Consider the following 25,131-nt stretch of genomic DNA (forward strand, 5'->3'; position numbering starts at 1 on the left):
TTAAAGAAGATAACATGTAAGCTATACATAGAACACTTATTCCACACTTTAACAAACTTTGGCTTCATTTGGAGTAGCTTTCTAAAGCAATTTTTTATATAAAAATTTCTAGTTAAAAAATTTTTGTACTAAAAAATTACTTTAGAAAGCAGTAATAAAACCATCCCAAATAAATTTTTTATTTCTCTAAAAGTGATAGAACTTTCAGATTTCAAATTGATAGTTTCTCCTGGCTTCTAGTTCACCCTGCTGTCCTGAAGAAGAACAAGACCAACTGAGTAAGCAGAAATTATAAGGGGAGTTGGGACTTTCTCAGCAACGTTGCGGATCCTTTTCACTTTCATTGCCGCACTCTTTGTTTTAATTGCCAAAAGAGGAGCGGCCAATAGAGCAAGTATTACCCTGTTTGCAAGAACTAGGCGCAGGTCCCTGTGAATCCACTCCATGATCAAATCAAAGAACTGGTTTTTGTCGAGTCCTTTGTATTCTGAACGAAAATCCTGCAATAATATCAGAACAAACTGGAAATGAGAATGTGTAGGCATTAAAAAAAAAAATAGATGTTTGAGAGCAGATATAGCATTCAACTCCGAAAATGGTTCAAGTTCGAAACTCCTTCGACAAATATATTTGCCAGATATGGATGAAAGTCAAATTTATTATGTTCATTTTTTCTCGTGCATTAAACTATTAAAAGCCATCATATATGGACTAAAGGTCCATTTGAGATCACTTTTATTAATTATTAATTATTTATTTTAATTATATTTAAAAATGAAATAAAACATGTTTATATCTTAAAATTATATTTTTATTTATTTATGAGGTGGTGGCGGCAGTTGCCAATAGGGCAACAACATATGAAACAATAAAAATGGCAAAGGCCAACAACAATAGTCAGTGGCAATCAATGATGGTAGTTGATAGTTGTAGCATCTAGTAACATCACATGGAGGTGATAGCTATTTTTAAAAATATTCAAAACAACTAAGAAATATTTTAAATATTTTTAAAAACAAATAAATTTATTTTAAAAAATAAAATAAAAAAATTTAAAACACACTAACTATTGTAATTTTCAAACCAAGCAATGCGCCGTTGCAGTTTTATTTTTTATATTTTTAATTTCGAACGGTGGTAAAAAAACTGATTTCTCTGTTTTTATTTGTGTGGGATGAGAACTTATAAGTGATTGAAATTTTTTTTCTTTCCTTTTGAGCATGAACGGCATTGAGAATAAAAGTTTTTTTTTTCTTTTTTCTCTTCCAATTTTTGTGTTGTTTTTTGCTTCCATCATTGGTATCAAAGCACGGTTGGAGAATGACAGCGAGTTAAAACACCAATAATTTGCAACCTCAATTGTCCAAGTTCACGGAGAAGAATTACAATCAATGGAGCATTCAAATACGGATGTTGTATCAATTTCAAGAGTTGTGGGAGATTGTAGAGAGTGGTTTTCAGGAGTCTGAAGTTGAAAGATATTTGAATCAAAATCTTCATCAAGAATTGAAAGAAAATTGGAAGGCCCTTTTTCATCTATCGAGCGGTAGATGAAATTATTTTTGAGCAAATTTATATGGTGAAGATGGTATGTTTACAAATCCTACGAAACCAATTTGATATGTTGAAGATAGAGTCAAAAAGTGTAGAAGAATATTTCAATCAGGTAATTGTCAATGTTAACCAATTGAAGTTGAATGGAGAACTTGTAGAAGATAAAAGGGTTATTGAGAAGATCCTACGAAGCTTGACTAGAAAATTTGAAGCAATCGTGGTAGCCATAGAAGAGACAAAGAATATAGAGAAAATGTTTATTGAAGATTTCTTAAATCACATGAATTAAGATTGAAGCAATATGATTCAACACCATTGTTGATTGAAGCCATTGGAACTTATTCACTCAGATTTATACGGACTGATGTACACTACTTCTATTGGAGGTAATTATTATTTTCTTACTTTTAATGATGATTATAGTTGAGAAGTTTGAGTGTATTTTCTGAAAAAAAAGTCACAAGTATTTGAATATATAAAAATATTCAAAGCACTTGTGGAGAAGGAGAGTGGCCATTTCATTAAGGTGTTGAGGAGTGATAGAGGTGGAGAATATGTTAGTCATGAGATGCAAACTTATTTGATGGAGGATGAGATATGCCATCAGTTAATAACTAGATACACACCATAATAAAATGGGGTAGCTGAGAGTTGAAAGAACCATTATAGGATTGGCTAGGAGTATGTTGAAGGAGAGGCAAGTGCCCAATCTGCTTTAGGCTGAAGCTATGTCATGTGCTGTGTATTTGTTGAATAGAGTGACATTAAAAAGCAATTCATCTCAAACCCCTTTTGAAATTTGGAGTGGCTATAAGCCTAAGGTTGATCACTTGAGAGTATTTAGGAGTATCTCTTACGTTCATGTACCTGATCAAAAGAGAAGGAAGTTGAATAAAAAATTTAAGAAGTGTGTGTTTGTTGGATACAGTGAAAAGTTTAAAGCCTATAAACTATATAATACTCCAACAAAGAAAGTGATAGTGAGTAGGGATGTGAGATTTGAAGAGAACTTAGTTTGGGATTGGCTTGAAAAAATAACAAGGAAATGTCACAGTTGTGGAAAATTCAGAAAAAATTATTGATGTGTAGAGCAACTAACACCATCACACACTATAGTGAGATTGAGAGAACCATCTAGTAATGGTATGGAAAAGGTGAAGACAAGAAGCTTGCAGGAGATATATGACATTATAAATTATAATGAGGAGTTATCTCAATTTACTTTATATGTAGATGATGAGCCCTTAACTTTTAGTGAGGAAGTCACAGATAAGAGATGGATGGATGTCATGAGACAAGATATTGATGTTATTGAGAAAAATGGCACATAGAGTTTGGCCTCCCTTCCTAAACGTCAAAAATCCATTGGTGTCAAATGGGTGTACAAAGTGAAAAAGAATGTTGATGGAGGTGTAAACAAATTCAAGGCTAGATTTGTATTTAAAGGGTACAAGCAGAAGCATGGGATAGATTATGAAGAGGTATTTGCACCGATTGCTGGATTTGATACAGTCAGATTAATTTTCTTTATTACAGCTATAAATAGATATTAGATTTATCAATTAGATGTGAAGTCGGCTTTCTTGAATGGTGTTTTAGAGGAAGAAGTATACGTAGATTAGCCTGAAGGTTTTATTGTGAAGGGAAAAGAGCATATGGTGTATCACTTAAGAAAAACATTTTATGGCTTGAAGCAAGCCTCGAGGGCTTGGAATTTATGCATTGATAGGCATTTTGGAGAAGAAGGGTTTACTAAATGTCCTTATGAACATGGTGTGTATATGAAGATTGACTCAAATAGCAATAGATTGATTATATGTTTATATATAGATGACTTGCTTATAACAGTTGATGATGAGCAGATGATTGCAAACTTTAAATCAGCTATATTCAAAAGATTTGATATGACAAATGCTGGCAACATGTCATTATTTTTAGGTATAGAAGTTCATCAAAAAGATGATGACATTTGGATATGTCAAAAGAGGTATGCCAAAGAGTTGCTTGAGAAGTTTAGAATGAATCATTGCAATAGTGTGTTAACACCAATGCAAATTGGAGTTCTTTTCACAAAAGAAGAAAAATTTGTTGATCCGACATTGTACAAAAGTTTGATTGAAAGCCTCAGTATACTGTGGGCATCTTGAGCAAATTCATGGAGAATCTAATGGAGTCTCAGTGGCTTGCAGCGAAGAGGATTCTTAGATATATCAGTGGGACAATTGAGTTTGGCTTTTATTATCAGTGCAGTGGAGATATGAGATTACTTGGATATTGTGATAGCGATTGGCAAATGATCATGAGGAAAGAAAGAGAACAAGTGGATATGTGTTTTATGTTGGTGATACAACTTTCACTTGGAGCACACAGAAGCAGAAAGTTTAGCATTATCTACATGTGAGGCAGAGTACATATTAGCAGCGGTAGCGGCATGTGAAGCAATGTGGTTGAAATTTTTGTTCAAGGAATTTTATGGAGAGATTGATGAAGCTACAACTCTTTATGTGGATAATAAGTCGGCGATCGCGATGGCCAAAAATCCAATAGAACATTGCAGGAGTAAGCGCATAGATGTGTGTTATCATTTTATCAGAGATGCAGTAAAGATATGTCATATTAGCATGAAGCACTACAGTATAGAGGATCAGGTAGCTGATTTGTTCACCAAAGCCGACACCGAGGTTCGTAAAACTACTGAAGATGCCTGGGATGATTCGTTTGAGGGGGAGATTGTTGGATTTTTCAAACCAAGCAATGCGTCATTCAATTTTAATTTTTTATTTTTAATTTCGGATGGTTGTAAAAAACTGATTTCTCTGTTTTTATTTCTGTGTGGGATGAGAACTTATAAGTGATTGAAATTTTTTTTTCCTTTTGAGCGTGAACAGTATTGAAAACTTTTTTTTTGGCTTTTTTCTCTTCAAATTTTTGTGTTGTTTTTTGCTTCCATCACTAACAACATATTTTTTAAAACACGAAAGTGATCACAAATAGAGGCTAAAAATCATTAGCAATAAGCTTTTTATGTTCTATGATGGGTTGGCCCCTCAACAAGGTATTGTTAAGCCTACCCAGAAAATGCTCAAAAGAATGTATTATGAAGATAATGATGATGATAATGTCTATATATTTTATGGTGGCTTCAGCTCTTCAATAAAACTGTGCTTCACTATCTACTTCAGAATTTATCCCAATGCGACCAATGATAGCATAACTATATCAAAGCATTTTATGTTTAGTCCAATCCACATTTCGTTTCTTTAAGTTAAGAAAAATGCTTTTTAAAATGATAAAATTAACTAAATTTCATCATTGCTTAGACGTAATTAAAACATAACATTGAATTAAACTCTTTAAATCCCTCAAAACCCTCCTAAATGTAATGATTTGATTTCAAATATAAATTGAGTAAAACCATATCATTAATTTCTATGAAATGCTTTTCCTTTACAAGCACCCAGTTGATGCCTTAAAGTGAACTAGAAATTTGCATCAAACATTTTCGATAAAAAATTAGCAAGCCAAAAGTTTCAAAATCCAAACTGACCACATTCAACCAACCCTATATCTATACTACTAAAAATCCATTTGTGATTTCACTCAAATAAAATCCCGATCCATCATTAAGAAAAGAAATCGTAAACCTTTCTTATTTTAGATCAATCAAGCACATAGCAAACTAAACAATTCATAGTTTAACCCTTGGAAGAGAGGCGGATCCTTGCAAGAAAAGAGGATACAGAGGATATTTATTGAGGGAGAACAAAATCTCTGGTTAATCACAAACATATTTTTGTAACAGAAACAGCAGATTTCATCATCCAAGAGCAGCAACTAACATGAATTCTTAGTTGGTGATGAGCACAAGGCTGATGGATCTGTGGCTGATTGTGGCAGAAAGGGATCCAAATCCTTAAGAGCTCTCTCGCTAACTTCTGTGATGACCAGAGATGAGAAGAGCAATGAGGTCAGTAGGAGGTGACTAGCAGTTAGGTAGTGGGGGTTTGCTCCGTGATTAGTGAGGAGGTTATGTAACTTTCTTGGGTTGATGTGGAATTAGTAATATAATCAATAAGATGTTTGCACCAATATTTAGATAATTTATCATTTTTTTAGATAGATCAATCATGCAACATATATCTTTCTGTCATATTTTATTGTGTAAACTTTCAAACGCAGTTTGATTTGCACATTTCCTGTCCTCATTAGCAATCATAAAACTACTGTGACAAGCTGTCTACAATTTATATTATTGTGACACTTCTAACATGTCATTTTTCTACTGAAAAAATTAAATATTAAAGTATCATGCCATATCCAAAGGACTATTATTGCTTTACTACCATGAATACTATAATTATAAAATGCTTGATAAGTCACTAAGCTTCAGTTGACCATGTGGTGTCATGTTACTTATATAAATGCATTTATATTTAGCTACAAAGTGAAAATATGTGACAAAAAATTTACTTTGCAGATACCCAATTCAATTTAACATAAGACTTGTTATTGAGATGATTATTCCACTGTAAAGGTATTTCTTAATGAAATTATAGTTTCATGCAATTATATAAGGAATTGCATAATAAAAGGAAATTTAGCTTATAGGTAATAAATCTCTTATTTTCTAGAAACATTGAAAACCATGTCATGACACGTCTTCCTTCTTGATATATGTTTTTTCTATGAAGTTTCTCAATTATTTGCTTAAAACATTCTTACAAAGAATTTGAATAGGCATGGGTATACAATCTCAATTTTGTTTTAAATGAAAAATGATAATTTTGGCTAAAAAAATCATTGCTTTTTTTTAGGTTTATTAATCATGTGCTGGGCAGGCCTACTATGGAAGCTATATAATTGTTGACAGGGTTGATGAGAAAGTATAGAGGAAGGAGGATCTAATATGATTTTTATTGATTTAGAGAAAGCATATGATAAATTCTTAGAGAAGTGCTCTGGAGAATTCTAGGAAAGGAAAGAGTTAATAATGCTTATATTCAAGTCATTAGAGATATGTATACAAAAGCTATCACTTGCGTTCAAACACGTGGTGGTTTGACTAAGCATTTTCCTATTTCAGTTGAATTATATCAAGGATGTTGCTTTAGTCATGGATGTTCTTACTAGAAATTTGCAAGTGGATGTACCCTAGTGTGTGCTTTTTGGTAATGATATTCTTTTTGTTAATAAGATAAGGACGTTGATGAAAAACATGAATTATGACGGTCAACCTTAGAGTCTAAAGATTTCATTTGAGTAGGTTTAAAACCAAATAGATGGAGTGTAATTTTAATAGTAATAGATCTAGTCGTAAGATTGTGACATTGGGTGATCAAGTTATTAAAAAAAGTGCAAGTTTAGATATCTCAGATCTATTGCTAAAAGTGATGGTGAAATAGATGAATATATTATAGAATTCAAGTTGGATAGTTGAAATGAAGGAATGCATTGGGCCTATTGTGTGATAAAAAACTACCCCTCAAACTTAAGGGAAAATTTTATAAGATGGTGGTGAGACTTGTAATGCTTTATGGCGTATAACGTTGGTCATTAAAAGAGAAGCATAAAATTAAATTAAGTATTGTAGAGACGAGGATGCTCAAGTGGATGAGTGGCTTTGCACAAGCATAATACAAAATGACTATATATGTGAAAAGGTTGGAGTAGCTCTAGTGGCAAATAAGATTAGAGAAAATCATCTTAGATGATTTGGTCACATAAAACCTATGATGCACAGCACGGACACGGCGACACGGATACGACACGACACGGACACGTGACATGTCAATTATTGAAAATATAAGACACGGACATGGGTTGGACAAGGTATTATAGTTTTTATGTTTTAAAAATAGTATATAAAAATTAAATAAGTATAATTTTAAAAATAATTTAGAAATAATAAGTCATTTAACTATAATTTGTGTTTAAAATGATTAGTATTAAGATGTTGAGAGTCAGGCGTCGATGACATTTATAAGTCACCGAGAGAGGAGATGAAAATATCTTCACTACCAAAAAGAAATGAAAATGAGGATATTCAATGACTGAGTATTAAGTGTGGACGTTGATTTGCTGTTATGGATAAGAAATAAGAAATTTAGTTTAAATCCCGCCAAATACAAGAAATTATATTTTTTAAAAAAAATTCATGATACATTTAAGATACACATGTCGAACATGCGTGTCCAATTTGTATTTAATGTTTTTTAATTGGACATGTTTTCGGCGTGTCTGACACTTGTCGAAGGAATGTCGGACGAGTGTCGTCTCGGATACATGTCGGACACTGCACGTCTCTTTGAGGAGAAGTGTCGGTGCATCATAGCATAAAACATTGGCTCTACAACGACCCTATTAAGAGAGTAAATGTATTAGATCCAACATACGCTAATAAAGATAGAGGTAGAACTAAAAAAAGATGATTAGAATGTAATAAAAATATTTTTTATTATATGTAAATGAGAATTTGACTCTTAATATGACATATCGTTTCATGTACATATTGAGAAGTTGTCTCATATATAAATCACCAGTTCTTCTGAGTTCTAATTTGCCTTTTGTTTTCAGCACTTCAGCTTATCGCCTAGTTTGTTTTATGTTATTCATCCATTACTTTATTCTATAAGAATCCATTACTCTTGTAACCTGCTCTCTTGCTACTATCAGAATAAATTTTGACGTACTTGATATTTCGACAACCTCATGTCATAATTTAAAAAAAGGTAATCGTGTAACTGTTGAAGAGGCGATCATAGGCTCATAAATGGGAAAGATCATCAAAATTGTCCTTTGTTTTATTGATCTTCTATAAAAATTTTTACAGTATTGTAAAGATTGATAAATCTGTATGTTTAATATTATGCAAGTAGTCTCGGTATTGTTTACTTTGAATTAATAAAATTTACCATATAATCTTCAAACTACCAATTTTCCAAGTTTAGTTTAAGATGTTTGTGGGCTCCGAAAATTCGGCCCCGGCCTCCCCGCCGCTTGATTTCTTTTTTATATTCGGCGAGGGAGTTTTAACGGATAAGTTCCGGGGTAAATTTTGGAAGGCAGATGAGTTTGTAGATAAGACACTACCCAGAGATTTCGCCCTCATTTTGCGAGGACTTTATGATCTGAGTTCTGGTTTCCTATAGGCGCAAGCCCCTATAGTTAATTACCCCTCCCGATCACGAGAGAGAACTTTCGATTAAGGCTAGTCATCAATCAGATACGTAGAAATACGTGTTATCTGGCATATAGTACCAGCAATGGATTGGATTTGGAATTTGAAAAGTTGAGTTTGGATTTGGGTATGTGAAAAGGTTTGAAAAGTTTGATATTTAGAATAGAAATTTCACCATCGTACACTTAAAGAGGATGGTGGGGGAATGGATGATAGACCCGATCAAGATCCCATGGTTCCGTCGTCCCGGGCCATCGTGGTCCCTGGTCTACTTAGTCAGAGGAGGTAGTCGACCCAACCTGACAGAAGGATCCTTGTCGGCAGCCATGGGTTGCTTCGTTCAAGGGGACCTTGTAGACCTGGGTTGGATGTTTGTCTAAGGGGACAAATTTGAATCCACCTTAGCTAACAGAGGGCTTTGTGCCCTATCAATCATATCCTATTGATTCATATCTCAAGGATTTGATTCCAATAAGGAACGCATCGGCTCTGGCCATAACCAGTATTTCGTGGTGCCATTTGGCGGCAAAACCACTCGGTTCAGAGGGCCCCGGGTCATCATAACCGTTTATCCTGCGGTGCCATTTGGCGGCAAACTGCCGGTTAGAGGACACGTACCACATTCTTACTGGCAGGAGATTGTTTGAGAATGAATCCTATTGATATTTTCGACTAGGCATTTGGCTCTTTGTGAGCTAGAGTTTATTTGAATTTTTCCACCCCGGCAGACTGTTGCGGAGGGTGAATGGATTTTGCTTTAAGTGATTGATGGATTTATTTCAAATTTAAATATCTTGGAATTTGATATTTGTAGAATTTTGGATTTTGGACTTTTGGGAGGCATTTGAAAATGCCTGAAATTAACCCCTCCGGTTGAGATTAGCATTCAACACGGCCATCATCGGGGTGACCTCGAGGTCATTTGAAAAATATTTGAATGAACCTTGTCGACCCTATCAACTTAATGATAGGGGATCAGGTTTCTCGTAGGTTTTATGCCTTTGTTCATGAATTTTCTTGATTTTAGACCTTGAAGGTCTAATATGAACGTATTTAAACAAATACACCGGTCGCCACAACCGTGTATTCGTTTAAAAGTTCGAACCCTGTCGACTTCTATCGATCCGTGTAGAAGGATCGGGTTCGAACTAAAATTCATGTATCGACCCGTGTAGCATCCTTAGACGTCACGTGTGTACCAATAACACTCTCGCCGGGGCCCATGCGGGTGATTTTTATATACCCCTTTAGTATACTTATGTGTATACAGCTTATAGTGCACGTGCAGGGGTACTTTGAAAGTATTTATAAACGCCTTCTGTCCGCTAGTACGAGTGTTGCGGATCCGGTGGCGTTAGCGTTGTAGATTGTAAACGACTTCTGTCTACTTGTATGGAATGTTGCAGATCCGGTGGCGTTAGCGTTGTAGATGTAGACGCCTTCTGTCTGCTTGTATGGAATGTTGCAGATCCGGTGGCGTTAGCGTTGTAGATTGTAGACGCCTTCTGTCTGCTTGTATGGAATGTTGCAGATCCAGTGGCGTTAGCGTTGTAGATTGTAGACGCCTTCTATCTGCTTGTATGGAATGTTGCAGATCCAGTGGCGTTAGCGTTGTAGATTGTACACGCCTTCTGTCTGCTTGTATGGAATGTTGCAGATCCGGTGGCGTAGCGTCTTGATATTGACTCTCCCCCTTTCTCAATCACCGGGGATGGATTTTTCTTGAGGTTCGTGACCACTATCTTGGGAAGAATCCCTTTCGGGGTCTTTAGTGTAGCAGACTCGTTATTTCCGGTGTTTGTGGGTATCAGAGCTGTTTTTCTTCTTAAATATGGAACTAGGAAGAGATTTTGGAACACCAGGAAGTTTGGTTCTAATTTGTTCAAACTTCCTTTCCATTATGACAGGAAGTGTACTTTTTGTACATCGAGTCGCCCTTGTACCCGAAATACTTGAAGATCTTGACCACCAATGTCGTAGGTGATATCTGTACTTGTGTCCACAGTGATTCGTTGTTCTAATATACTGTTGTTATCCACAAGTAGTCATTTGCAGGGGACCGGTTGTATCAACTACGGTCTTTTGAAGATATTTGTAGAAGACCCATTGCTTCTACATCATATCCACCCTTTCACCAATCTCGGGTGGGTTGTTGATTGTACTTGTTTGTAGGGAGGCGGATCCTCCATCATTGGTCTTCTGTATAGCCATCTCAATCAACAGGCCTTTTTTTCTTCTTTTTTTTTGTATTAGAGATCATATTAGCACATACAACAGTCGTATGTGAATTTTGCAACTTACTACTATTGTTTTCCAACATAGTTCATTTGACCTCGTAGGAATCGTCAAAGGAGATGTACTTGTGTCCACAGTGGTTCGTTGTGCATACGACATACACACTGTTGTTATCCACAAGTGACTTGTATTCGCTGGCGGAGGACCATTATATCCGCTACGACCTCCTGAATGTATTTACAGCAAACCTATTATTTCCACATCTTATCCACCCTTTCACCAATCTCGGGTGGTTGGACGATTGCACTTGTTTAGGCCGTAGGTTGAATGCGTAAGAGCCTTCTACTATAGATTGTGGGCATTTGCATTTATCGTGTGTTGTACACTGAATACACCTGTTGTAGTTTGATTGGTGTCGAGTCTGACTCAAGTCTGAACCCTTCCAAGTCTGGTTTGAATCAACCTCATGAGCTCAATGTGCAAGGTCATTTCTATGTCCCTTGTAGTACAAATCTTGTTCAATTTTAGTGTCTTCCACACTTAGTAAATTTGAATTTGAGCCCGAGTGTATGTTCAAATGATTACTCAAATTCTTTTGAGATCTTGCAAGTTCAATTGAATAGTCATTTTCACTTGGATTTGATTTCCAATTTGATTTTATTTTATTTGGATTTTGATCTTTAGAAATCATTTGAATTCTGTTCAAGTCCTCTACTCGTGTTCAATCAAGTTCGACGGTCCACAAGTCTACTGTTCAAGTTCGTCTGAATGCAGGCTCTTGTCTTTTTTTTTATGTCCAAAACTTGCTCACATATAGGCCAAAATTCTGTTCAAATCCACGGTGCCTTCAGTCTGAATTTCGGCAGCCTCCTGGCGTCTCCCCCGTTTAGGGGAAAAACCAAGAGGCGACCTTCCCCTCAACGCTACGTGAGAGCTTCAGGTAGGTGTCAAAAATGACACCGCGGTCGCATATGTATTTTTTTTTTATCCACGCCCGCTACTTGAGCGTTTAAGGATGTTTTGTGTTTGTTTATTATAAGAAGAAAACAGGTGTTAGAAATAAGCAGGATTTCCCCCCTCTGCACCACGTGGGCGTTCGGGGGTACTTACATAAAAATAAAGAACACATTTTTTTATCCCCTTCGCCGCAAGCGTTGCACCGGTTTCCCACCCTAAACGCTACTTGAGCGCCTCGGGGGTTTGCCGGCTCGTTGCAAGCTTTGAAGAGGGATTCTTAAATCGTCGAGAGCATCGCACCGGTTTCCCACCCTAAACGCTACGTGAGCGCCTCTAGGGTTTGCCGGCCCGTTACAAACATCGAGAAAAGAATCTAGGCGATTTCCGCCTCGTCGTAGGCGTCGCACTAGCTTCCCCCCTACAACGCCACGTGGGTGCCTCGGTGGTTTGCTAGCTCGTCGTAAACGTCGAGGTGGAAATCTGAGTTTAGGGGTTATACCTTCGGGACCGGCGGAGCGGCGGTGGAGGCTCGGATGTCGAGGTAAGGGACGGGCACATACAATTCATTATTATTCTTTATTATAATTTATATTAATTATAATAATAATAATTAGATAATGGGAGAGGAGGCCGAAGGCCTCGTTACCTTGATCTCTTATCGGTATGAGCTCCTGCAGGCGACGTGCGAAGAAACGACTTCAAGTCGTGCGAGGTATGGCGCCGATGTAGGGAGCGACGTGGGTACGCAGAGAGCAGGTGAGGGATTTTATTTCCCCTTTTTTTGTTTTACACGGTACAGGTCAACAATGTTTTATGTAGTCAAAATATTCCAGACATGATTTATTTTCTATGATCAATGTTTTGCACAAAAGGCTTTGCACCATCTGGAAAAGAAAATTTTATTTTATATTAGTTCTATTGAATGCTTCTTTTGTTGATGTTTTTGCAAATCATTTCATTATGATATTTCATGCAGCTTATTATGCATATGGCCTGCAGATGACTTCAGGAATTTTTGGAATTAGTAATTATGAGAAACGATTTCTTAAGTTGGCAGATGATGTTGCAAGCAGAAGATCTTTGTACAATCACAGCACTTTATTGATTGAGTTGATGTTGCTTTTAACTGCCAGCCTCCAAGAGAATAAGCCTTATTTTTTATATCTATTTTCCATTGGTTATAGTTCTTAGTGGTTCTTAATGAGTGGTGGCATTTACACAATAACTGCTTCACTATTATGTACTAATACTTCTCCTCAAAGATATATGCAATTTTTGATACGTATCAAACACGACATGCATCGGACACATGTTGGATATGTCAAAGATGTATATGATTAAAAACAAATATTAAAAGTAAATTGAATACACGTGTCCTACACATATTTTAAATATTTTATGAAAAGAGAATTTAAATATAATTTATTGTATTTCTTTTTAGGTAGAGGTAGACCTAAAAAGACTTGGTAATAAAATATTAGAAGTGACCTTTCTTTATTAGATTTAAATGAGAATTTGACTCTTAATAGGACACAAAGGAGAAAAATGATTTATGTAGCCAACCCCACATAGTGGGATAAAGGCTTTATGTTGTTGTTGTTATTGTTGTACAAAAATAAAAACTAATTTTTTATCTCTTCTCCACAACCCAAAATCAATCAACTATACTCATTTCCCAAGAATTATCATTTCATTTCTCTGGTGGGTCGTAGCTAGGGTTCACGATGCTTGATGTCATCTCAATATCCACGACCAACTCCATGACAACATCAATATTTCAAAACAATCTCAACATCAAAGTCTGATGGTGCCTACTAATGGTGCCTTGGCATTCACGCTTGACACCATCAATTTATACACCCATATCATGCCCCCACACTATCTCAACATTTCATTTTTGTCCAACATCGTCTCAACATTCACAGTCAATACCATCTCAACATCGATGTTAGATGCCCATTGCACAACATTGAAGCCCGTCTCTTGACACCATTATCATCTCTCCTTTCAATGTCTGACATATGACATCGACGTCCAACTCCCAATATCCTAATATTTATCAATTTAAGCATAAATTTTAGTTAAATGACTTATTATTTCTCAATTATTATTAATATTTTGCTTATTCAATTTGTATACACTTTTTAAGATATAAAAATTATAAAACTGTATCTAACTCATATCTGTCCTATATTTTCAACAATTAACATGTTCTGTGTCAATTGTGCTTTCAAAAGATTCATGCCCTAGCCTCTTCGTGACCTTTTTTTCTGTGTTCTCAAGGAGAGTTTTAACGAGTTTAGCTAGGGTAAATTTTTAGAAGGCATATTAGATTTTTAGATAGGACACTACCTAGATATTTATGATCCGAGTTCTTGTTTCCTATAGGCGCAAGCCCCTATAGTTAATTGCCCCTCTCAATAATGAGAGAGAACTTTCGATTAAGAATAGTCATTGAACATATACATAGTATCCAACATATAGTTGCAGCATAATTAGATATTGAAAATAAAAAATTTATCATCACACACTTAAAATGAATGGTGAAGGAATGATGATGAACCCAATCCAAATCTCATCATTCCGTCATCCCGGGTCATCATGGTACTCAATTTACTTAGTCAGAGAAGATAGTCGACCCAACCTAATCGAAGATTCTTATCTGCAACCAAGAGTTACTTTTGCAAGGGTATCTTATAGGCTTGGAGTGAATATTTACTTAAGGGGACAAATTTAAGTCCACCTTAACTAACAAAGGGCTATGTGGCCTATCAATTATACCATATTTATTAATTACTCAATGATTTAGAGTTGTTGGGAAACAAACGAGCTTTGGCCATAATCATAATTTAGTAGTACCATTTGGAAGTAAAACCTTGTCAACTCTATTTTCTTGTAAATAGAGGACCGGGTTCAACTCCTAATTTTTGGAGTTATCGTATAGATATCAGAACCGGGATATTTATTTTAATATGTGATTTTTTTTTTGTAAGAGATCATGGTCTAATATGAACATATAAAATTAAATCCTTTAGTTAACTTAAACGAGTGTTGATTCTGAGAGTTTATGCTTTTAATAGTGACCCTTATAATAGATATAGAAGGCCTAGCATGAACGTATAAAATTGAATACTCAAGTCTGCGCTGCAATTGTGTATATATTCGATGGTTCAAATCATCAACTCTGGTCCATTCAAAGTGGAGGATCGGACTTGAACTTAAGTTCGCTTTTAACACGTGTAACATCCTCAAGCGTCACTTGTGTACATATACCACACTCGCCGGGGCCAATACGGGTATCTTAAATTTCATTTTGAATGATATGCATGTGTATGTCAGTGTACTTATACAACATATTTTGTACGTTTGTTATTTTATTTTTTATTTCTTTAGTCCATGTAGCATCCTCAGACGTCACTTATATGTAATGCTAGTCAGGGCTCATGCGGTATTTTGCTCTTCGGTGCATTTTGCACAATTACACATTTGTATGTACATTTGTATTATTATTTGGTGTGTGTGTGTAGGATTACATATTTGCGTTCTTCATGGTTTAAACAATACCTTTATATAGCGTGAATAATACATTTATATGATTTGCATTATGCACTTATATGATTGTTTTATGATTGACATAATATGTTTGCATGATTGAAACAATGCACATGAAGAATTAATATGATGCATGCATAAATGATGCATAGTGTATTTGCATGATTGAAGATATGTGTGCATAATACACGTGCACATCATATGATATACTCGTTTAGTGCACTCGTATAGTCTTGACCCCTATACGAAAAAACACGTGAAATCGAGCAAAAATTGACACACGTCAAATGACCTCCGATCTCCAAATAGATGGCGTCGTTGCGATTAGAGCGTCGAATTCACCTAAAACGGAACCCCTCGCTGTCAAATCAAATGAGATTGGTCAAAACAAACGACCAACACTCAAAATTGATGCGCGATATTGCCCAAATAACGTCTGATCGCAAAACAGACTTCCCCGTTACATTCAGAACATCATCAATACCCAAAAATAACAATCAATTTGTTCAATTAAGATCGTGCAAAGAGATTGGCATGAATCTTGAGGCAATGACGTGCAAATCGAGAAAATTGACGCGCGATGACAACCAAACAACCTCTGAATGCAAAACAGACTTTGTCGTCATGATCAAAATGTTTACAACATCACAAAATAACTATCAATTTGTCCAATGAGAATCGCGAGGACAAATCGACTGATTCTAAGATGATTGCACGTGAATCAAAGAAATCGAGCGCAAATTGGGGCGATTTTGGGCAAACGATACACCGTTGTCATTATAGAATATAAAAATGATGATAATGACATACTCTTGTCATTATTTTCATTATTTAATTTAATAATAATCAAATCAACGATCGCTTACCTCGGATGCATCGAAGCTGACTCGTAAATCCCGTTGAAGTTCATACAAATCCCGCTGATGTTTGTGTAAATCCCACTAAAATCCTTCCTCGTGCCTATTCGTGAGATATTTGTTGAAGATCATCTTGATCGACTGCCCTACTCCTTTGTTAAAAACAGGAACACGCGCACGACCTCCATTTCTTCTTTGATTTCACAACACTAATACTGTAGTAGCCTCTTGCTTCCCGACTTCCATCCCACTTCCAAATCCTGCTCTCTGATTTCTTCCTTAACCAAATGTCCACATATTTGATTTACCTCAAACCAACGCTTAAGATCCAACTACCGTTCTTCCACATAAGAGCTTCAACACTTCGAAAATCCAACCCGTATCCCCTCTATTCGAAGCCACCCATCCAACCCATTCTTCCACACCATAGAAGGCTTTTTTTATGAAGGAGGATGAGGGGTTTGAGTGGTGAAGATGGAGAAATAAAATTTTTAGGGTCAAGGTTAAATTTAGGTTTTGGAAGAAGAAGATGAGGAAGAAAAGAAGATGAAGGAGAAGAAGATGAGTGAAAGAATAATAGAAAATGGGGGGAAATGGAGAAGGAAGAAAGAGAAAAGAAGAAGAAGAAGAAGAAGAAAGAGAGAAGCAAAACAAGAAGTTGGTTACCTTGGTGGCGATTGGAGTGGTCGACGACAGCTTAGGGTCGTGTGAGAGAGGAGAAGCCGAGCGAGGAAGAGGGAGTTCGAGTATGAGCTTTGTGCGTGAGTGGGCAAATTATTGCGTCAGGTGTCCGGATTCGTCCGGACACCAATCCGGTGTCACCACGTTATCAAAATACACCGGGACCCAATGTATTTGGGTGACGTGGCGTCACGGGATTGGATGTCCGAACATCAGGTGACCGGACGCAATAATTCGCCGCGTGAGTGAGTGTGTGTGTGTGTGTGTGAATCATGAGGGAATCAGTAGTGGAGTGTTATGAGTGAATGAGTGTGAGTGAGGGTATTTAGGGATTTACTTAAATTTGGTCTTTTTTCTTATCTCTCTCCCTTTACTATTATTTATAATTATATGATATTAAAAATTTTTAATTAATTGTGATTCAACATCGCAGTCAGATCATCATCATCATTCACGCACGTTGATGCCATCTCAATCCACTTTTGCAAAATTTAAATTTTTATTGATCGACGATCTCTTTCAATATGAGTGTCGATCTTAGTTGTTTTTTGTTGCTACGAATGTGCTGGCATTGTCTATTTTGTGAATGGAGGTTATTTCGGCGATTTGGATTTTCGGTCGATGCACATCTAGTGAGTTTCGCGCAACACCATACCCTTTTGTTTCGAAACTCACCTAGTTTTTCAACCATGAACATGCATACGCATAGAGAAAATGAGAACTATATTCTTATTCACCTGACTGGGAGCAAGGAAAATTAGAAAATTTAAGAACATCAATTACACCACATTTTTCAAGCCAAATTTCTATATCGATTTAACACTTCATCATTGCATTCAATATATGTCTGAACAATGCCGGTGTATTTCTCCTCAATTTCTTATCAACCTATTTTACAAGGCTATTAGTTTACTTTGTCATATTATCAAGCTATTTTAAACATGCTAAACTAGATGATGTCTCAATTATATTAATCACTTTCAATTGAAAAGTTGTCAGGCAATAACAAAGATTCACATGAAAATTGTTTTGTCGTATAGTCACAAACTGAAGCATTGAATATCCTTAGTAGGCAAAGCATTTTATAACATACTTAACATATAATCAAGTCTTTATTGTCAATTATGTCGAAATAAACACCATGAAGATTTCAAATTAACCTTTTTTTCCGGTAAATTCACATGCAAAGTTTCTTACCATGAATAAAGCAGACAACAATTAGGAAATTAGCTAGGAAACTACTTGACTAAAGATTTTCATTTGTTAGCCTAAAAGCTATTGCCATCACAAAAATTTGGGAGAGGGCCCCAAATTTTTTATCACAAAAAGAAACTCTTTCTAGGATCTAGAAGATTGCAAGAACTCATAGAAATTACACAAATTAGACAAAAACAAACCTTTTAAAAGATAAAAGACTATTACAACTTGGACACTTACAAATGACTCAAACAAGACACCTTACAAACAACACTTACAAACTTAGAAAATAAAGACACCTTAAACACCTAAAGTTGCTTAGCCTTGAGAAGAATGATACAGGTGGAATGAAATTTGCGGAGAGACAAATGAGGTTAGAAGCGCGAGAAGAAAGAGGAGAAGCTCGCAAGCTTTCCTAGAGGAGAAGGAGAATGGAACAAGCTCTCAAGCTTTTCCAAGAAGAAACCCGCAGGTTTTGGCTTCCAAAAATCACTCATATATCTTTAAAAAAGCCACAAACATCTCCTATTTATAGACCAAAAGAGAGAATACAAACAGCCCCAAAACATTAATTAAAAGCTAATTAAATGAGGGAAATGAAAAGCCAACAGCCACTTCATAATATTCCCAATTCTTCATAGGAAACAAAGCACCAAAGCCACGGAAAAGCCCCCCAACAGCCATGGGAAAACAGCCCAGACGGAACCCGAAGAGGCAACCGCAAAAACCAAGGAGGTCCGCATGAAACCGAGTCACCAAGGCACAGGAAAACCACCCAGCGCAGCCAACCGTGGGAACCAAGGAGCCAAGGCACGGGAACCCATGGGACAACTTAGAATTTTAAGAAGAAAAGGGAAGGAGAAGAGACAAGATTAATGAGCTACCAATAAATTAATAAATGAACTAAAAACATAGCTCATAATAAGCTAACTTTTAGTTCAATAAATGAACTAAAAAACCAGCTCATAATAAGCTAAATTTCAGCTCAAAAATTAAAGAATTAGTAAGCTCAAGGGAAGTCAAAACCCAAATTTTTTGATTAGGTTTGAACCCCCCTGCCTACATTAGACTCCCCTACTTGAAAAACTCATCTCCCGATGAGTCATTTTTAGTTTTCTTCTGAGAAGGCGAAGACGGTGCATCCAGTTCTTGAATTTTTGCTTTAAATTTCTTGAAAATTTCTTCTTGCTCTATCTCGAACTGTCTTTCAAGATACTTCTTCCTTTTCTTGTATTTCTCATCACATAAGAACATGTGATATTGAAGTTTGTATAATCTATCTAGTAGTGGATCTGTTGAATCACCTTCTATTGGAATCCATCTGTCCATCGGAAGAGGGACTTCAAGATTTTCTGGATTGCTTTCTTCCACTGGATCACTATTTTTGTCTTTTTTTCATTTTTTCCTAAAAAAAAAGACTCAACAAAAAGACTCGCACAATAACTACTATGACTTACCACGACACACTAGAACTCATAAACAAAACTTACATGACATCAAGACACCCACGACAAGTTGACTCATAAACCTGGACTTCCTAACTTGCTCTGATACCAAAATGCTGCAAGCAAAAATTTGGGAGAGGGCCCCAAATTTTTTATCAAAAAAATAAACTCTTTCTAGGATCTAGAAGATTACAATAACTCATAGAAATTAGGCAAATTAGACAAAAACAAACCTTTTATAAAATAAAAAACTATTACAACTTGGACACTTACAAATGACTCAAACAAAACACCTTACAAACAACACTTACAAACTTGGAAAATAAAGACACCTTAAACACCTAAAGTTGCTTAGCCTTGAGAAGAAGGATACTGGTGGAATGAAACTTGCGGAGAGACGAAAGAAGTTAGAAGCCCGAGAAGAAAGAGGAGAAGCTCACAAGCTTTCCTAGAGGAGAAGGAGAATGGAACAAGCTCTCAAGCTTTTCCAAGAAGAAACCCGCAGATTTTGGCTTCCAAAAATCACTCATATATCTTAAAAAAAAACCACAAACATCTCCTATTTATAGACCAAAAGAGAGAATACAAACAGCCCCAAAACATTAATTAAAAGCTAATTAAATGAGGGAAATGAAAAGCCAACAGCCACTTCATAATATTCCCATTTCTTCACAGGAAACAAAGCACCAAAGCCACTGAAAAGCCCTCCAACAGCCACGGGAAAACAGCCCAGACGGAACCCGAAGAGGTAGCCGCAAAAACCAAGGAGGTCCGCACGGAACCGAGGCACCAAGGCACAGGAAAACCACCCAGCACAGCCAACCGTGGGAACCAAGGAGCCAAGGCACGGGAACCCATGGGACAACTCAGAATTTTAAGAAGAAAAGGGAAGGAGAAGAGACAAGATTAATGAGCTACCAATAAATTAATAAATGAACTAAAAACATAGCTCATAATAAGCTAACTTTTAGTTCAATAAATGAACTAAAAAACTAGCTCATAATGAGCTAAATTTCAGCTCAAAAATTAAAGAATTAGCAAGCTCAAGGGAAGTTTGAAGAAACAAAAAATAATGATGTTCACATAAAGGTGTAAATATTCCTCATTATAAATTAAAATAAGAGTTTCCAATATACTAATGTGACTATTATCCTGCTTACATGGAGCCTACATAAGAGTAACCCACTCTTGAACCTTAGCAACCATGATAAAAACCGCCAAAACCCATAGAAACCACAAACAATTGAAAACTCCATCTCAACCAAACCAGACACCACTTGCTAGAAAACTGATACACCCAGAGCCCAAGTCCCATACACTACTAGTTGGACATGCATAAACCCTAAAGCTTAAAATAATAAGCAAGACCTAATGCTAGTACATTAAGAATCTAACTTATACTCTATATCAGAATTGGATGTGAATCAAAACCTTTTAAAAGCAACATGTCTTGGATACAAAAATTTATTAGAGTTTGAATTACTTGCTCTACCATCCTCAGCATAAACTATTTTTACCATCTACAAATTCAATCAATCTCTACTGTGGGAACATTGTCATTATCAAAATGATGCATAACTGTAGTGAAAATCAAATATTCTTAATGCAAAAAGAAAGAAAGTCAATCTTTTCAGCAATCAACTACACAAAAATTTGTCTTGCTTATTTATCTAAAATAAGCACGAAAGAATGCATGCTTCAAACAAACAGTTCAAAACGGGCATTAATTATGCCATACCTCTACTGTAGCTCTTACTATTGCCAACGAAGGAGGTTCCTTATGAGGACTAAGTAATTGCTTGTTCACTGAACTGAAAGAACAACAATATATAACAGGTGAAGCATCCACAAGAACATGCTAATAGTATAACAAATTAATAATTGCAAAAGAAAGTTGATCTTACTTATACACCATTAGGGTAGCAACATGAAGTTTGTCTAATAATAAAAGGTTATTGTCGGCACATTGATCAAATACTCTGTCACATATCCTTCGTACTTGCAATTTTCCTGAAAGTAAAATGAAAAATGTTTCAACTCAGCATCAGAGCATTAGAAGAGTCAGGTAGTGCTTCGCATTAAATAAAACCGAGGTGAGGCAAAAGTTATAATTTGTTGTTGCCTTAAAATTGAAGTGCAAGGAGGACAGCAAAACAGAGAGAAAAGAATCAAGTACAAAACAATATATTTTACCACTTGTAGTTTGATCTTATTACGAAAAAAGAATTAGAAATAGAACTTTATAAATTAGGATAATAGCTTATCTTATTTTACAATTAATGACAGTTAACTCTAGTATATTTGACAGGGTTTTTTCAAAACAAGCAATCGCTTCCAAGGTTAGTTTACACTGACCTTTTATTTTAATAATATCTAGTTTCTAATATTTTAGAGACACTAACTACAATGAGATGTGCGAGAGTTCTTTTCTATTTTAATTTGCAAAACACAAAGCAAAACGACACTTTTACAAACTAGAGCGTTCATGAGTTTTATACAATATACATATATTATATGCTTATTTAATTAACCAAAATTAAACCATATGAAGTAATTTTTTTAAAAAAAATGATAATGATACATTCAATGATAAATATTTCTAGTTATTCAAAGGCCGAAAAAATGAAAAATATATATTATATAAATAATAAAGTGATGTAAGAAAATTTGAAAATCAAGAATATATTCATGAAATTGAGTGATCATGTTGAGATTGAGAGACGGAGGCAATATAAAGCAAGAGATAGTGTGAAGATAGCATAAGAAAATATTCTTATAGAGATGCTTGTCAGTAAGCATCTACTAGAACCAACACCAAGAAATAAGTGAAAAGAAATAAGAATTAGCCAGAGAGTTAGCATGAAGAGAAAACCACCAAGAAGGAGCTAGCTCCAGTGGAAAAGAATGGAGAAACAATTTGTCATGATTTTGAGAAATAATTACTAGAAGTATACAATCATGCCAAGTTATTGTGGTATATGTTAAATCAAACAATGAAATATGAATTAGGATTTCACTTTGAGCAAGAACCGAGTGCAGGGTACTATGATGCGACCAACAAAATTGGGCAAAAGGCGCACTCTGCTATAAGCTTGTGCTTCACAGGAAAGCTATAGCTAATCACTTCGCTTTGCTCCCGAAACACACTTTTAACAACATCACTACTAATATGAAAAAAAAAATTCATAAAAATCTCTAATAGTGAGATAGTTCTTCAACAAACTTAGGCATTTTTACCAAATTTCTAAGAAAACCTAACATTTATGTCATGGTTAGTGTTGCGTCCTGGAATATTCGTGGCGGTAGAGAAATATATGGTTTAACGTCTTAGCATTGTACGAAGATCCAGCACACAAGCAGATAAGAGAGGGGGTGAAACATTCATAAGAGACACCAGAGTTTTTACGTGGAAAACCCCTAAAAAGGGGGGAAAACCACAGGGCCTAGCCCAGTTGAAAATGATTCCACTAGAATTTGAGTCGGTTACAAAGGGTTGAATCGCCTCCAAGAGTGATCAGATTACAACTAGTAACTATTCGATAGGAGTCTGGTGTTAGACCCGGCGTCACCTAGAAGTTCGAGTGTTAGTTGGTAGTCTGGCCTTGAACAGTACTTCGGGCCTTGAGGAGAATGTTGGGCCTTCGGCAGAACATCGGGCCTTGAGCAGAATGTCGGGCCTTGAGCAGAGCGTCGGGCCTTGAGCAGAGCGTCGGGTCTTGAGCAGAATGTCGGGACTTGAGCAGAGCGTCAGGCCTTCAGCAGAACGTCGGGCCAGAATGTCGGGCCAGAACGTCGGGCCTTGAGGAGAATGTCGAGCCTTGAGCAGAATGTTGGGCCTTCAGCAGAACGTCAGGCCTTCAGCAGAATGTCGGGCCTTGAGCAGAGCGTCGGGCCTTCAGCAGAATGCAACGAAGCTCCAGTGGTGGTCCGGCGAGGTTCCGGCGGTGGTCTGGCGAGGCTCCGGCGGTGGTCCGGTGAGGTTCCGGCGGTGGTCGAGGAGGAGCTTCTTCCTTCTCTTCTTCCTTCTCTTCTCTTCTTCCCTTCTTGCTTGGGTCCCCTTTCAAGAGAAATGAGAGGTCTATTTATAGATTTTCTGGAGTGACATGCCCCGTAAATAGGTGAGAGATCAAGGGTAAATGGAGAGTGGTTGGATGGACGGCCGATATTGAACCCTTGATCATGTACCATTCGTCAGGCATTTGGAGGTCTTAGTGATTTCGGAATTCAGTGTTCTTGGGTTCGTTGGATTCGTCTCGTCGAGCCGTTCGATTCGAGTATAAGCTCGTTAAAATCGGTGACCGTTTGGTAACTCAAACAGTGGTACAAAGCTTCCAACAACCCTTTGGGTCCTTGATTTGGACCTGTTTGGGCTTGGATTGGGTTGAATTTGGTGTCGTTGGGTTCGTATTTCCGAGACACTCAGTTTGACTATAAGTTTGCTGAAATCGGAGTTGAGATGGTCTATGAATTAATTTTTGAAGTTTCCAACTTAATTTTGCATCGAGATTCGTGCCCGATCAAGATAAATTTTTGATGACGTATCAGTTAGTTATCCTTGTTTACAAATAGTATAAAATTTTATCCTTAATTATGAAGTTTTAAGACTTCCTTTGCAAAAGAAACCAAACTACACGGTTTTATACTAGCTATCATAAAAATTAATCTATTTCATGATTCTTCCAAGCATGATTTTGGTGGCAGCTTGTAAAGCAAAACACTGATCTTCTTGACTAACATCTTTATTAATCCTGGGTAAATTTGTTAAAAATATTTTATTATTCACTAATACACGTATTGTTATTTGTTTCAATAAAATATGAATAAGATAAACACACCCGCCCGCCCAGAGAAGTGCAGTTAACTCATCAAAGCCGTTCAATCCATTAGGTGGCAAGGATATCCATTAAACATGAGTATTTAGAAAAAATGTTAATAAAAATAAACAATTCAATCTAAGACACCCAAATGAATTAGATAGCTAGGATTAGTTAACGGTACCTATTCAAATGCATCTCTTCAATTCTCGTGAAAACTGGAGAATATCTGAACCCATATATTACATAGTATTCGTTTATATAAATAAATATATTACAAAATATATGCGTATAAATCAGAGCAAGTTCAAGCGATCACTAAGCACGGTTGAGCTTCGAACATAATTATCAATCCAAAGGAGATAAAATCAGAATAGAAGGGATGGAAAGCTTGCCTTGGGCTTTATCTCGTAAGAAGCAGAGAGTTTGTCCCATGGTGATGGCAGCTAGAACTCGAATTCCCAATTTCTCCCCTTCTCTGGAATCAATGAAACCCTAGAGCATGGAGCTGACTGGGAAGAAGACGAATTTAAAGAGGGCAGGAAGAATCGAAGGAGGTTGCCGTTGTTGTCTTCAAAGATTGCGTCGCCGGCGAGAGAGGTATTGAGTGCGATGAACATGATGCTCCGATGCTGCGATGCAACAATGCTATGATTTAGGAA

At 36.3% G+C, this 25,131-nt stretch overlaps 1 protein-coding gene across 1 annotated transcript; it reads right to left on the bottom strand.

Annotated features, from left to right (window-relative positions):
• Positions 1-25,131, bottom strand: LOC110113046. The gene is made up of 4 exons (XM_020845465.2): positions 24,865-25,131; positions 21,560-21,665; positions 21,394-21,466; positions 1-500 (listed from the first exon to the last, which is right to left on the bottom strand). The coding sequence occupies exons 1-4, from the start codon at positions 24,902-24,904 to the stop codon at positions 237-239; spliced, it is 483 nt and encodes a 160-aa protein (XP_020701124.1). The 5' UTR covers positions 24,905-25,131; the 3' UTR covers positions 1-236.

The sequence above is a fragment of the Dendrobium catenatum genome, unplaced genomic scaffold, assembly GCF_001605985.2.
Source record: "Dendrobium catenatum unplaced genomic scaffold, ASM160598v2 fragScaff_scaffold_1570, whole genome shotgun sequence".
NCBI classification, from domain to species: Eukaryota; Viridiplantae; Streptophyta; class Magnoliopsida; order Asparagales; family Orchidaceae; genus Dendrobium; species Dendrobium catenatum.

Coding starts and splice junctions, on each gene's coding strand:
- LOC110113046 (XM_020845465.2), bottom strand. CDS start 24,904: ATGGGACAAACTCTCTGCTTCTTACGAGATAAAGCCCAAG. Junction 21,666..24,864: donor CTTACGAGATAAAGCCCAAG/GCAAGCTTTCCA, acceptor TTTTACTTTCAG/GAAAATTGCAAGTACGAAGG. Junction 21,467..21,559: donor GCTACCCTAATGGTGTATAA/GTAAGATCAACT, acceptor TTGTTCTTTCAG/TTCAGTGAACAAGCAATTAC.